The 13,615-nt window shown below is 48.1% G+C and overlaps 2 protein-coding genes across 2 annotated transcripts; one reads left to right on the top strand and one right to left on the bottom strand.

The window, feature by feature from the left end:
- Nucleotides 1–215: 215 nt before the first annotated feature.
- KY384_000431 (uncharacterized protein) lies at nt 216–3,953 on the bottom strand (the record flags this gene model as incomplete). The annotated part of the gene is made up of 4 exons (XM_044808967.1): nt 216–2,088; nt 2,148–2,756; nt 2,804–3,537; nt 3,585–3,953. The coding sequence occupies 4 exons, from the start codon at nt 3,951–3,953 to the stop codon at nt 216–218; spliced, it is 3,585 nt and encodes a 1,194-aa protein (XP_044664954.1).
- A 4,022-nt stretch (nt 3,954–7,975) lies between these two features.
- KY384_000430 (uncharacterized protein) lies at nt 7,976–11,327 on the top strand (the record flags this gene model as incomplete). The annotated part of the gene is made up of 3 exons (XM_044808966.1): nt 7,976–8,199; nt 8,312–10,754; nt 10,803–11,327. The coding sequence occupies 3 exons, from the start codon at nt 7,976–7,978 to the stop codon at nt 11,325–11,327; spliced, it is 3,192 nt and encodes a 1,063-aa protein (XP_044664953.1).
- Between the last annotated feature and the right edge of the window lie 2,288 nt (nt 11,328–13,615).

Genomic DNA, 13,615 nt, shown 5'->3' with positions numbered 1-13,615 from the left:
CCAATTTCTTTGCGTGTAGAAAAGGAGGCCCACGACTATTGCTGACATTGGTCGTGAAAACCAATACGATGCATTCTGCTATGAACTATCTTCTGTAGCACAAGGTTGCGAGGTTGTGTGGTTTCCCATTGGAGATCATTGTGACAAGTAAGGTCAATGGCCACGCTCAGGTACGAGTATTAAGCTCTTAGGATTGCCAGATCCATAGCATCTCCTCAGTCATTTGAGTCTTCTTCAATGACGTCCTCCTCATCATTGATTGAGAGATCGGGCCACGTTTCCGGCATGTAATCAAAGTCTGCCTCAGGAAACCACTCACCGACACCATTTAGAAGACCGCCGCAAGTGTCACGCCTATTCTCAAGTGCTGCAATCACATTTTGCGTGGCACTCGTTCTATTAAGCTTAGGTTCTTTGCCCATGTGCTCGTCTTGATTCGTCCATACGATACAAGTGCGTACCCGATTGTGAGGTAGTTCGACCTTGATGTGTGGTGTCATACCATACTTTGAGAGTACTTCAGAGGCTGTACGGCATCGTAATCTCAGCTTCGCCTTTTGTAGGTAAGCGCACACGAAGTTGTAGTCATCGTCGCTGTCGGTCCAATCAATTTCCCACTCACTCGGTTTTGCAGTTAGTAAATGCAGCTCAGTCTCCACATGGACGTTTGCTTCACGTTTGAAAATGTCATCAATAGCCTCTAAGACCTTAGCAGTCTTCGAGGTGACATCAAAAACGGATGTTTGCCGAAATTTCACTATTATCACTTCCAATTTGACTCCTATCCCAGCTTGCGGAGGATTTAAGAGTTGTGGTTGAAATTCATAGGTAAGATTCCTAAGGACCATCGAATTTGCGGCATCGTACAAACACTTTCTCAATTGACACACGAACCAAGTCCTGGACGAAAGACTTTGAGAAAGCTCCGACCTCATGGACTGATCAGATCCGTCAAAGTTCTGTGGTGGGAGAACCACACCTGGGTGTTTGCTAGACTCATATGTTATGGCGCTCTTGTTCCGAAGGATCTGCATACATTCTACGTTGTTCCACGAGACTGCTAGATCCAATGGCATCATTGGCGGCTCGTCGTGCGTAACGAGACGAGTTTTCTGGAAAGGGCTGGATCCTGTGGGGCCTGAGATTAAGTTGACATCATGAGGATTACGCTGAAGCCAACGTTCGAGCAGATTACCAAGGTTAAGGATGCAAATTGCGAATATAGGATTCACGAAATCGAGAATCCTAGAGTCATCAAGGAGGTGATCACACGTGCCTGCTTTCAATGGCATCCTTTGGAGGCTCATAAGCATTACATAATATTCTCTGCCAGTCTTTGGATCGACTTGATGTATTTCCACCTGCCCGTACCGCAGATCATCGCAGAGCCAAACAGCGAATGCTGATTGCCTTGGTGAATCGACGCCGAGGAATTTCGATAAGGTCAGCTGGAGATCAACAGTCGCTCGATCTGATTTCACTTCAGAAATGTGAAACGGCCAGGTGCGGATGGCGTAATCGAGACAGCTATGGCTGCGAGATTGGCTTACTCTTTCCGAGATATTCCACTGTTGAATGGTCTCTACCTGAGTTGGGAGATCATGGCAAAGAATCCTCAGGCAGAATAGCGCCGCTGCTTCGTGGCAGTTTTGGAGGTTGAAATTGACATTGGACTCCAGGTACTCCTGGACAGATAGATGCACAAAGCGAAAGATGTCCATTTGCTCATCATATTTGACGAAGTTAAAGCATATGTCAAGTAGATCTTCTCTGGTGAGGTTATTACGGCGCTGGCAGTGGATATTCAAAGCTTTGAGGAATTCTCCACTCGAGAAATTCTTTCGCAAGCAAAGTAGCAAACGAAATACGCTTTCGAAAAGTGAAACCTCTTCAGCCAGAAGTATTGAACGTTGTCGGTCATACATCTTGTTGTATAAGTCTCGTAAGTTCGAGGGTAATTCACCGAGACGGTCCTCGACTTCATCTCTGAGCTTGAAAGTGCATAGATAGGCTAATGATTGGCTTGCCCATCGAAACCTATCATCACCGTCCGTCAGTACGAAATATAAAGTTGTAATCTGCTTGTTCCTGTGGAAAGCGAGAAGTCATGCTGAGTTGAAACTAGGAGAAAATTCAAGATTACCTACATGCCATTAGACCTGTTCATCGTGGTTTGCTTAATCTTTCGAATGAGGGAGTCTGGAACGATTCCTCTCAGGAGCCGACGCTGCTTGACTATCCGTTCGACCTCATGATTCACAAAGTGTTCTATATCAGAGCAATTATCTGTTTCTAAGATTGTGATATGTGGATGATCCTTCAATCTTGGCCTGAGAATCTGATCCTCGCGGCTGGAAATGAGGATCTTGAGTAGACCACTGGATCTGTCTTGAATATCCTCAAGCGCTTGAAGGAAGTCGATCTTTTGTTCCTCTTCACACTCATCCAGAGCATCCACAATTATGGTTGTGAGTGGCCAGGAATCACTCAAGCGACTTATAAGATTGACGCAATCTTCTTGGTTCAGCGAATTTGCTGGAAATCCTTCATGCTTATGATTGGCATAGACTTCGTACGCTGGTTTGAGTGGTGTCTTGGATGGCCCCAGGACAGCCATCTGCCGGACTAGGCTTTGCAGAATCCTGACGCACTCGCCGCGTTCAGGCTCACGTTCGCTTCTCGTGCAGTAAAAGAAAATAGGTAGAGCGCTTCCATCATGTACGGCTTTCGCAAGCAATTTCTCTACGAGCAATGACCTGTGATTACTGGTCAGCTGATGTGCTGGGAGATACAGGCGACCCACAGAAGCCTCGTCTTTCCGTATCCAGGGTCGGCTTGAAGCCACAATATTGAAGGGAAACTCGAATCTGCCCATTCGACAACCTTTCTGTGGCCCAGAAACCAGCTGCCGGTACCTGCGAGTACTGAACTGAATGCGTCCCGATGATGAAGCCGGTGTGGTATGTTCGAAAACCACGAAAGCATACTTTCATGCGAGGAATCATCCAAGCTAGCTTTGATCTCGTCGAGCTGAGCAATACCCCGCCAAACGGGCTCCGAGAGCTCCTTCAAGACGTTGAACAATTTCTGTCGCGATCCTCGTCCTTCTAAAGACAAGGCTTTCATGTCCATTTCGAAAGATTCGGTTTTGGCATCCGCCAGTAGACGACGATAGCTTTCAATATCGTCTTCGCAAGAGCTGAGCCTTTTGCCATGCTCGTCAAACTTGTCGAGGAAAATGGCGACGCCTTTGAGAATCCTTTCTAATCCAAAGTTAGCAAGACATACAATATGCCCCTCGTCGAGATCTATTGAGCGCATACTTGAGGTGCTTTTCTCAAAGTATCGGCGTGCTTCAAGAAGCCATTTTAGTATAGATGCATAAGCGTCCACGAGAGATGACTCTAGGTGCGATTCGAGGCTGTGACCTTTCCCCCGAAAGAGGTTCTCAATCACTTGACAACGAACAACGAGTTTGATTATTCGTTCCAGACCTTCTACAACGGCAGCGTATTTTTCGGCATCTGCAATTGCAGCCTACGTTCTATGAGACAGCTTGAGCACCGTGATAAGATTTATCATACCTTAAGAAGGAAGCGGACACCCGCCCACGGTAGAGCTGCATGTTGTGGGTCATATTGCACCACGACATCGCCCACCTCAATAAATTTCTGTATCCATGCTGTGATCTTGTTCAGAGCGTCTCGCAACACAATCGATTTTTGGCCGTGCCGTCGCTTCAGCTCCCATTGCTTGGATTGACAATCTAATTTCTGTCTCTCGACAAGGGCTATGAGCTCTTGCGGTCCATCAGCAGAACCCTTCAAGTCTCGCAACGCCTTCAAATCTTTTTCGCTTAGCTGGTGAGTTGCGGCAGCCCATAAATCTGTCGAGGGAATTGCTCTGCTCGCTGAAAGTTCTTCTACTCGGGCCTGATGCCCAAGCTCTGACATACTTTGAAATTGTTGACGAGGCCGACGGGTATGAGATACATTTTGAGATACACGAGGATTGCCACAATATTTATGCGTACAGGCTGTGGCCCACGATATGACCGCCTACTATAAATAAGACCGGACAAACATGCAGGCGCTAGATTGACTGGTCAATTCTCAAACATAGTCATTTGACAGCTCCAAGTTCGTGGAAGCTTGAAACACACTAAATCACGACCAAGGTAGAGAGTGCTACCAGCACAATCTCGCCATCTCAGAGAGTCTGAGGAGGTGTCGGGGAAGATCTTTGTTTTGCAGACCAATCGGAAGACACCTCCCGTTACAGGAGCTGCGACTGCCGATCCTTGAATGCTCGCATATCCAATCCATTTGATCGTTGCATAATAATGACCTGAGCGCATTGGTTACGAATTGTCCCGATGGCTATTAATAACGTTGTCATCAAGTCAGTGGGCGCTAAAAATTTTTTGCTCCGTACCCAAACAAACACACTGGCTTTTACCTGACTAAGCGTCGATAAGCTGTCGGAATCTATGGCCGTAATTGAGATGGCGTTGAGTCCTTCTAATTAATTCTGAATTGAACAACACACAGTGTACGAGTTCTGGTGTCTTGGAAGTCAGAAGAGTGGCATATTCAGGCCGAGCGCGTGGTGACCGAAGTATCAGTGAGGCTGTATCAGAAGACATTGATCTCGTCCACCGCTGTCGCATCAATCAGCGATTTGTAAAAGATATTGAACTGTTGATTGTCGATAGCTAGATGCACGTAGCTCATTCATATGTGATGAGTTTAAGGGGTGCTAATGACGACTGCCCACTGTATATTGATCTCCATTTTGAGTCGCCTCCAACTCTACATGGATGAAGGCTGTGCGATCAAGTTCACATGATAACTACCTGTAGGTTACCCAAGCAACTGACAAGCGCGTTCAGAGGTGTCTAACAATCCTGACTCTGATGGCGTCTCTGAATTCGACATTCTTGTATGTCGACCTCTCCCCCATTCAGATCTGGCCATAGAGATAAAGATATTTTGACCCTAGATTCAGCGGCTCATAGAAGGCAGTTGTCAAGGAAGCTGATTGCTCTCGTCCAGGTCGGCCGACGTCCGGGCAGAAATGTGCACATTGAAGGCAAATGCAGACGAGGTGTCGGATGATGAGATGCGAACCAAAATCTGCTTTAGCCCTACTTGACACCCATTTGAAGTTCACCTGTGCGGAGACCACACCGGCTCATCACGGCTGACTGCAGCATCTAGATCATTGGGACAGATTTGCTCTGCAATGATTTGCAGCTAAAAGCTATCGGGCCTGGACTTTTCGGACAGAGCACTTGGGTTGCCTGAATGCCTACCGGGTTTCAAGAAGTGCCGTGGCAAGAGAAGCTCTCTTCGGCTTAGAGCCGTATCATGTGACGGCCCGTCCACCATTAACCCGAATATGCCTTTAGCCGGCATACCGGTAGTTGAACAAGATCCTCCAATAATTCCAAGTGAGTCTGCTTATGTAATAACCGATTCGCGTTCAACAGGCAAATTCTCCCTGTGGTATCTGTCCAGAAACCCGAAGCCATTAGCCTGTAAATCATTTGGTCGGACAAGGCAATTGCTGGTGAAGAATAAGGGCCATAGATGGGTCCATTCCAGTCCGATGACCCCGTCAACTGGCTCAGATATCGGATTTTACATCTAGCAGTGGTGATGGGGCGGATTAGGAGCTCGCATCGTCTGACCAACCGCCGAGGACTGCGTGACAAGGTGGTACAAGAGATGTAGCGGGTGTTTCATAGACTTTCAACACCTCAATGTGCCAGGAGGCAACACAGTACACGAATTGGAGGCGTGTCTTGATGCAAATTGAAAAAGCCATGTATGTGGAGGGTGTCATCCGAACTGGTCTCGATGGTAGTATGCAAGGCGAACGTGTCTATACGCAGGGTCTTCCAATCCTCATCGAGTGGGACAAACTATCTTCCCAAAGCAGCGAGTCGCATCCATGTAGCGGTATGCGTGACCTATGTATGCAACGATAATTCTGATTTCCGTTTGCTGGCTCCTTGAGTGAAATGTTTTGTATCAATTTGAAAGATACGCTGCCATAGTCGCTGCTGTACATGCCTTAATCTATTCGTACTTCAAGTCGAACTAAAAGCTGAGCGACTCCTTGACTTGATCGCTAGTACAATTACGATATATCAAGGAAGAATTGCGCAAACGCAGAGATGTAAGAAAGTAGAGTATGCAAGAAGTCAGGTGGCACCAAGGCAAGGCTTCCCAGCTCAGATATTCTGGATTTGGGAACGTCGCATTGACATCAAATGCAAAGCATGCCTCAACATACATTCGCCTAGATTAGTGGGAAATAGTTTCATCACACCTCATCAAGCCTCTGAAACATTGTTGTGCAGTAAAAGAGCCAGGCAAAAGTGCGATCTTTGCTTGTCACGACCGGGTTTGAGAGACCCGCACAGCTATATTCTGGGCTTGTCTTCAACAAAATTGACATCGTGAATGAATGCTATAGATTCGCAGAACCTGTGTGGGGACCCGTTCGATCATCTCGGAATCGATTCACCGAGAATGCTAAGGCATTGATCAGGCTTTCGCTTTTTCAGCGTCGCCGAATGTATCAAGTTACTGTCGAATGACGAGAGGGTTTTCAACCCACCATGCTACTCTTCGTCTCATGTCATCAGTGTTGCGGGCTTAGAGAAGACCAATAGTTGGAAAGACCCTTCAGCCCCGAAGTTCTGATTGTAGCAATCATGTTGTCAGACTTGAAGAGTTGATGAGATCAGCGAGCACAATATCACAGGCTGAGGGCGATCCTCGACGAGAAGCCACAGGCTTGAGGTACTTTTGCAATCTTCGAAGTATCTTGTACTTCGAAACGTGACGTGCGGACACGTAGAGTCCTCCGTGAATTGCATGAGCTCATCAGCTGTGCTTTTCGGTGTAAGTTTATCGTCCACTCTCGTGCCCTTTGGCATCACTTTTAGTAGCACTTGACACTCTGGCGTAGGGGTGAGGTGGCTTCGACACGTGGTAGTGTGCCTTAGTAGTTTGATTGGCAGTTCTAGTCTGCGTCGCTTGATGAACCATCCTTTGCAGAGTAAAGATCAGTTGCAAGGGGGGCTCGATCAGCACAATGATTGAAGAGGCTGGTAGTCTATCACGAGATGCTTCATTCCTCCGCAGAAGAGTCTCGAAATCGAGACAGATGCGGCTGACAGATCCGACGTAGTATGTGGAGAGGCTAAAGTAAGTCGATGATGCGACCCGTCGACCGAGCGATACCAAAGACCCCAGGGAGAAGCCATGCAGGATTGTGATTTTGCGCTGTTTATCCCCGTAGCCTTATGCGATGCAGCAAATGGTCTCGGATTGTAATCAAAGATTTCATTACACCGCTACGGTTACCGCGAACGTAAATTGGCAATAGACTAGGTAGCAGCAGCTTGTCAATCATTGGAGAAATTAGGGCGCCATGCATGCTCACCGAAGATCTTAGGAGGAGTTCGACGTAAGCGTCCCTCAGAGTCTGCCTTCTTTTTGCCTTCTTTTTGGAGCCTCGTGCGCGGTCCGTTACCTAAGCTCTAGCAGAGCCTCATATCGAGACGCAGTCGAACATATGTATTGAGCGGATTTCCAGCTGTATGATCCCATGATAACGAGCGAACTTCACCATTGAAGGTGTTGAGCACAACTCCATTCTAGTGCCGACAACAGGCTGGGAGCAATTCATTCGGAGGCCTAAATTCGCTTGGCATTTGCTTAGTCAGCAGCATCGGCGAATCCACTTCTTGCACGACCCTGTAATTTGACAACGAAGTGAATTCCATCGATTGTGTATGTCTCGAACTCTACGCTCTTAAGCAATGAACCACTGTGCTACCTTCAGATCTTGGTCCGTCAGAGCCTACTCTTCAATCATGATGAGGATAGACTCTTGCTAACGTCTGAGAGTAGCTCTGGGGTAACCCTCTTACCTGGGCTTGCAGTTCTCGAGACCAGGAATGACAAGCTTCCCAAAACGCAAGATTCTCGAGGTTCAGAAGTCCCTGGGAATCACAGGCCCTACATACGCGTGCCCCATATGCGCTGCCCCGTTTCACTCAGAGCCCAAACTATGGCTACATGCAAAGGAGAGTCACCCAGGCAGTCTGGAGGCTATCGGGCTTTCGACGGAGGCGGAAGCCAAGGAGAGGGAAATTTTCAAGCAACAGGCTATAATGAATGCGTCAGTCTATCTTGCCCGGGCCTCCTAAGTCGTACAAATGAAGCACGACCTGTCCCAAATCAGCTGGTCTTATGACTGCCCGGTCTTCTTGCTGACCCAGACCTTTTAATAGACAGAACAAGCCTTCGCAATCCAGAAGATCTCCAATAGAAAGAGCTGAGCATGAAAAAGAGAGCGACGCAAACAAAATGGTACCTCCTTCTCCAACAAGGCCACAGACTGCGCCAGAGGCAGAAGAGCGCTCAAACCCTAATACTTCTGAAACGAGACGCCTTGAGAAAGGCCAGATGAAGACTCCCATGGCGGGCGTCCCACAAAAGCGTGGAGCCGAGCGTGGAGCCGGGCGAGGCGGTTCTCCAGACCCATCCAGAGATCCGACTACGCCGAATCCTTACACTCGGGCGCGCCATAGCAAGGCATTCAGTAGTGGGAACATTCAAGATAGCGAATTCACCAGACGACATGATGCTGGTACACTTTTCGATCCAACGATCAACGACTCACTGAAAGCGACTAATCCAACCAGGCAGAAGTCCCCAAAGACAAGGGGCCATCAGAGTCGTCCGCCAAGAGGAAGAAACCTTGAGCCTAGACTGAAAGAAGGCTTGCATGACTCACCTAAAAAGTTCAAACCCCCTTGGCCGCCTCCTCAGGCAGCTAAAGGATCATCCCAGGGCTTGCAGCCTGACTCGGCCGGAGTACAAAAGCAAAGCCAACCCATTGTAGTACAAAAGCGTACAGGACGGCATGAAAGGGCCAGCTCACCTGTAGATGACCCCGATGATCAAGAAGACGACCCTGAGCCAAATCCGTCAATGCTCGTCCAGCCTGAAACTAGGCCAATCAGCCACGATCAACTTGTAGTGGAAGTGAAAGGAATCTATGCTGGATTAGTCATGGTCGAAGCGAAGTGCATCGAAGTAGACGACAAACAGACCCCGTCGCCCGATGACAAATTTCCACCAAGACCCATGCCATTGAGCAATGATCAATGGCGCTCGTTGATTGCACTTCACAAGCAATTACTCCACGAACATCACGATTTTTTTCTTGCGTCGCAGCATCCATCCGCAAGTTCAAATCTCAGTAAGCTGGCCGGCAAGTATTCGATGCCGGCTCGAATGTGGCGTCATGGTATACATGGTTTCCTGGAGGTTCTCCGATATCGACTCCCGGATGCTTTCGAGCATATGCTCGCTTTCATTTACATTGCATACTCTATGATGGCTCTACTCTACGAGACTGTGCCATCCTTCGAGGATACGTGGATCGAATGTCTTGGTGATCTTGCCCGGTATCGCATGGCGATCGAAGAAGAAGAGCCGAGAGACCGAGAAACATGGAGCGGAGTTGCTAGATACTGGTACAGCAAAGCTAGTGATAAGACGCCCTCAATAGGTCGACTATATCACCATCTCGCAATCTTGGCAAGACCTTGCACAATCGAGCAACTATCATTGTACACAAAAGCACTGACTTGCCTCACTCCCTTCGAAAGTACTCGTGGAAGCATTATGACACTCTTCAAACCTATACTTGACGGAGCTTCTTTCCAATTCAACCGAGCCTTTGAGTACGAGCGACATATTAGCGAAGCTCATGGAAACCTTTTTCTTCATGCTCAGAAGCTTTTGGACATCCCTGAGGAGGAGACTGAGAAAGAGGCTAAAAAAAGGGTTGAAGAAGCTGCCCAACATCTGAGAAACTTCCACGGCGTTCGAAGACTAGTGATGGATGTGCTAGATAGTTGGATTAAATGTGTGATAACAGACGTTCGGGCCAAAGAGGACGCTAACAAAACTAAATTGAAGAAGCTTCTGGCTTGTTTGGCGACCAGTAATGTCAGCGGAATTCTCCAATATGGTATATTGAGGAAAGAAGACGGCAGCTCAGGGTCTCTAGTGCGGCGGGCATATGATGATGCACATCGCGAACGACTGCGGGCTCTGACAAAAACAGAAGACGACAACCAAAATGATGGTTCAATGCGCAGCTCACAAGAGACGTCGACGAATCCTGCTGGGCTTGGCGATGCCGTGCAGACTAATCTAAATAATGAAGAAGCTGAAATCTCGCGGATCACCGTGGATCTTGCAGCAGACTTTGCTTTTCGAATTTTCAGATACGCATTGTCAGTGCACCACTGGGAAAAGAAAGACTGGTACCGCAAAGAAGACTCGTGGATAGTGTTTCTGTCTCACGTTCACATTATGATGGCGTTTCTATTCGGCCTCCATCGCTCAGCCCCAAAAGCCCTGGATATCTTTGAAAATCATGTACCCTGGGCCTTGCTATGTGAATTCCTCACGCGACTACAAAAGTCGCCCGGTGCAGCTACGCCACGAATTTTTCGCTCAGACTTTCCTCGACCAGACAATGAAGCCGGCCGTCCATTGTGGGAGGACTTTCTAATTCGCGGCACTATATTTGCCTATTTTCCTAACTCATGGTTTTCTGATACGACACTTGACGACGAAGAGCGCCAGCTAGAGATTCCTTCAATGGACTCTGGGCGGATGGAAAGAGTTCTCTGGCTTGGACATATACTTGCTGCTGTTTGTTAATTGCTCGTGAGGATTCGTGCATTGCTGACACTGTCGCAGCTTAACATCTGGATTCGATACGATGCTGACTCTGAGATTTTCCTTCCCATTACCAGAGCTGAGCAAGATTTGGAGACTAACACAACAGACCCTACAGAGCCCGACTCCACATTAGGAGCGCAGGCTAAAGATACAGACACCATCATGGCAGACGCACCAATGCAAACGGTAGTGTCGCCTGAACGAACAAGTATTGCACCATCTGAGGCACCTGAGGCATCCATACTTTCAACAGACCCCAGCTCCGCTGCGCCAACACCGGAACCTTCTTCTAAAATGGCGACCCCTCAACAAGATCCGGCCACGCCTACAATGGTTGGAGCTGTCGAACATGATGATGACATACCTATGATGGATATATCGCCAAGCAAGGAGCATCCGCCAGAGGATCCGTCCAATCCTGTAGGAGCAACCGCTTGGAAACCGGGACCAGTGACTGTAACACAATCTGCAATGCTCCCTACCGGTGTTCAGCGCCCTGCAACTCAAAATGTGTATGAGACTTCAGAAGATGATAAAAAGTGAGATTGTTCTTTTTCAGGTCCAACGTCTCGTGATGAGTATCTGGTATGTATCTGGCCACGGTAGCCTATTGTTGAGTTCTAAACCCAAAGGATCATCCAGCCAGAACTCCTGGTAGGCTGCGAACTAGGGCTTTTTACCTAATTTTCCAGCCTGCCTACTAATGGACTACTGGCCTACCAAGCGCACAATCTGGCTGTCCGTCAAGGTGATCTTTGACAAGATTCTGGCCAGAACTCTTTTGGACTGCCCCCAGACCCATATTGGATGCTCAACCCAGGCCAAACTCCGGCAGGCTATCCTTTGGATATTGGATTGATTGCATGCATCTTCAAGAAGACCATGACCTTCCAGAGACTCAAACGAGTTTCTTTTGAAGATTTTGTACGTGCTTCGTTGCGTTTGCCAATTATCTACCGCATAGGTTGCCAAAATAGAAACGAAGAAGTTATTGAGACGGCCATAACTAACAGACAATGCGACATGTATACATATTTCTTGCCAACGGCCACACTAATGATGTGAGAAGCAATGATAGACTATCGAATAGGACCCACGTCTAATGTAATTCCCAAGGAATGGTATATATGGGGGAAACCGTACATAGAACCTCATTTCGGCCAACATTTTCTCGGTCTTGGACAGGACGGTGCTCGGACCAAGGTTAGGGTGTGATGCCTGCGTGACTCGGATGTGTCACTGCAACATACTTTGCGAACGTGTACAATATTCTTTATTCAGTATTGGCGCAGCTGGAAATTGTTCTTCGATTGATAGACACTATGATCATCTGCACATTTGAGTCGTGCCTTTCGAGCATGGCATTCGATAACCACATCCTCTGACTCTGCTTGGATAGAGACAAAGCGATGGCTTACTTGATCAAATTTCAAATTTCCTGGGAAGTATTTGCTTGTGTGATCTCCTGTGTGTCTCCCTGTCAGCCTCAGGACACTTCACGTGTCTGACTCACGGCCTGACCATATCTGAGTCGAGACTTCCTATCCTTGAATCGGTCAACTGACCATGTCACAGCTGTCTCATTCTCGTTGAACTGCTTCCATGGGCCCAAGCTCAACGGCCTTCGATCTCACAGCAAGATGGTGCAAGTCAAAAACCTTCTCAACAGCCTGCTTCACTTGCACCTGCTGGTAGTCTCTTCCTGTGACAGAAGACAATACATTTTCAGGCAATTGATATGGCTGCATACCGTTCAAACCTTTGTCTCCTTGCGGTCCATTTAGAGTGGAGACCCTACAAGGCTGTGGTGTGGATATTTCCCGCGTCAACCTTGCGGCCGAACTCTAAGCTCAGTCGAGATGGCTCATAGAGTCAGTCATGCGCCAACCCCAACTATGTACGACAAGTCGCTCAAGGTCGGTGAAGAGAGGCGCACAGACTTGTCGTGCAACAAGGCATGTGCATCCTATATGGCGTTACACGATGGTGTGCAGCTGAGCCTTGTCTCAGTACTTGAGTTTGGGTACCCTTGAGGAGCTGGATTGGTCTTCAGCCTTGCCCTTCAAGTGCTAGTAATCAACTTGACGACTTAGTGGACACTAATCTGAAGGATCAGGCCGACGCTACTGAGCTTTCGAGAGTGCGGCACAAGGCTGAAGCTCCACCACCGCAGACATCATGACGCTTCCCATGCAAGGCTAATGTTGGCGCATGAACCTCCTTCCCCAAAAAATCACGCTTATGCAGGACCGGAGTAAGCTTCGGTGAGCTCTGTATTGTATTGATCTATACATACATGCTAGTCGACAAGCCTCACAATACCGGCCGTCGTACTCGGGGAGTTGAACCTTGCAGTCGCCGACCAAGCCTTACGCAATTTTCGGCTATGAATCAGTATCTCCATGGAGACCGAATGACGTGTAGATTGACACAAGGCTGAAGGTGTTCTTGATCTGGACTGGAAATGCGCTAAAGAGCACGGTCACAGACAAAGGATTCGATCTGCATGCATAGCGCGTATAAAGCTGCAGAATCAGAAAAGCACGGTCAGGTACGGGAGGACGATCGGGCGGGATCAGATCTTCTTCCTCTACTTCGGGCGAAAAGAGCCTCAAGAAGCATCTAAGATGCAGGAGTCATCACAATACAAACCACCCACATCGTGACACGACGTCGCGCAACGTAGCCTTGCAGCCATGTTTAGAGCGTCAACAAGCGAGATCTTGACCGCACGAAGACTAGAGCAAGCCACGTTTCAAAATGTGCAGATCTGGGCACCTTGCACAAGGCTATCAGTCAAATTGGTAAATCGTACTAGCTGATTTGGATCG

This window comes from Bacidia gigantensis (assembly GCF_019456465.1).
Source record: "Bacidia gigantensis strain McMullin 20006 chromosome Unknown contig_74, whole genome shotgun sequence".
In the NCBI taxonomy this organism is placed as follows: domain Eukaryota; kingdom Fungi; phylum Ascomycota; class Lecanoromycetes; order Lecanorales; family Ramalinaceae; genus Bacidia; species Bacidia gigantensis.
Note: the sequence above shows the minus strand (reverse complement) of the source record. Positions and strands in the feature narration are given on the sequence as shown.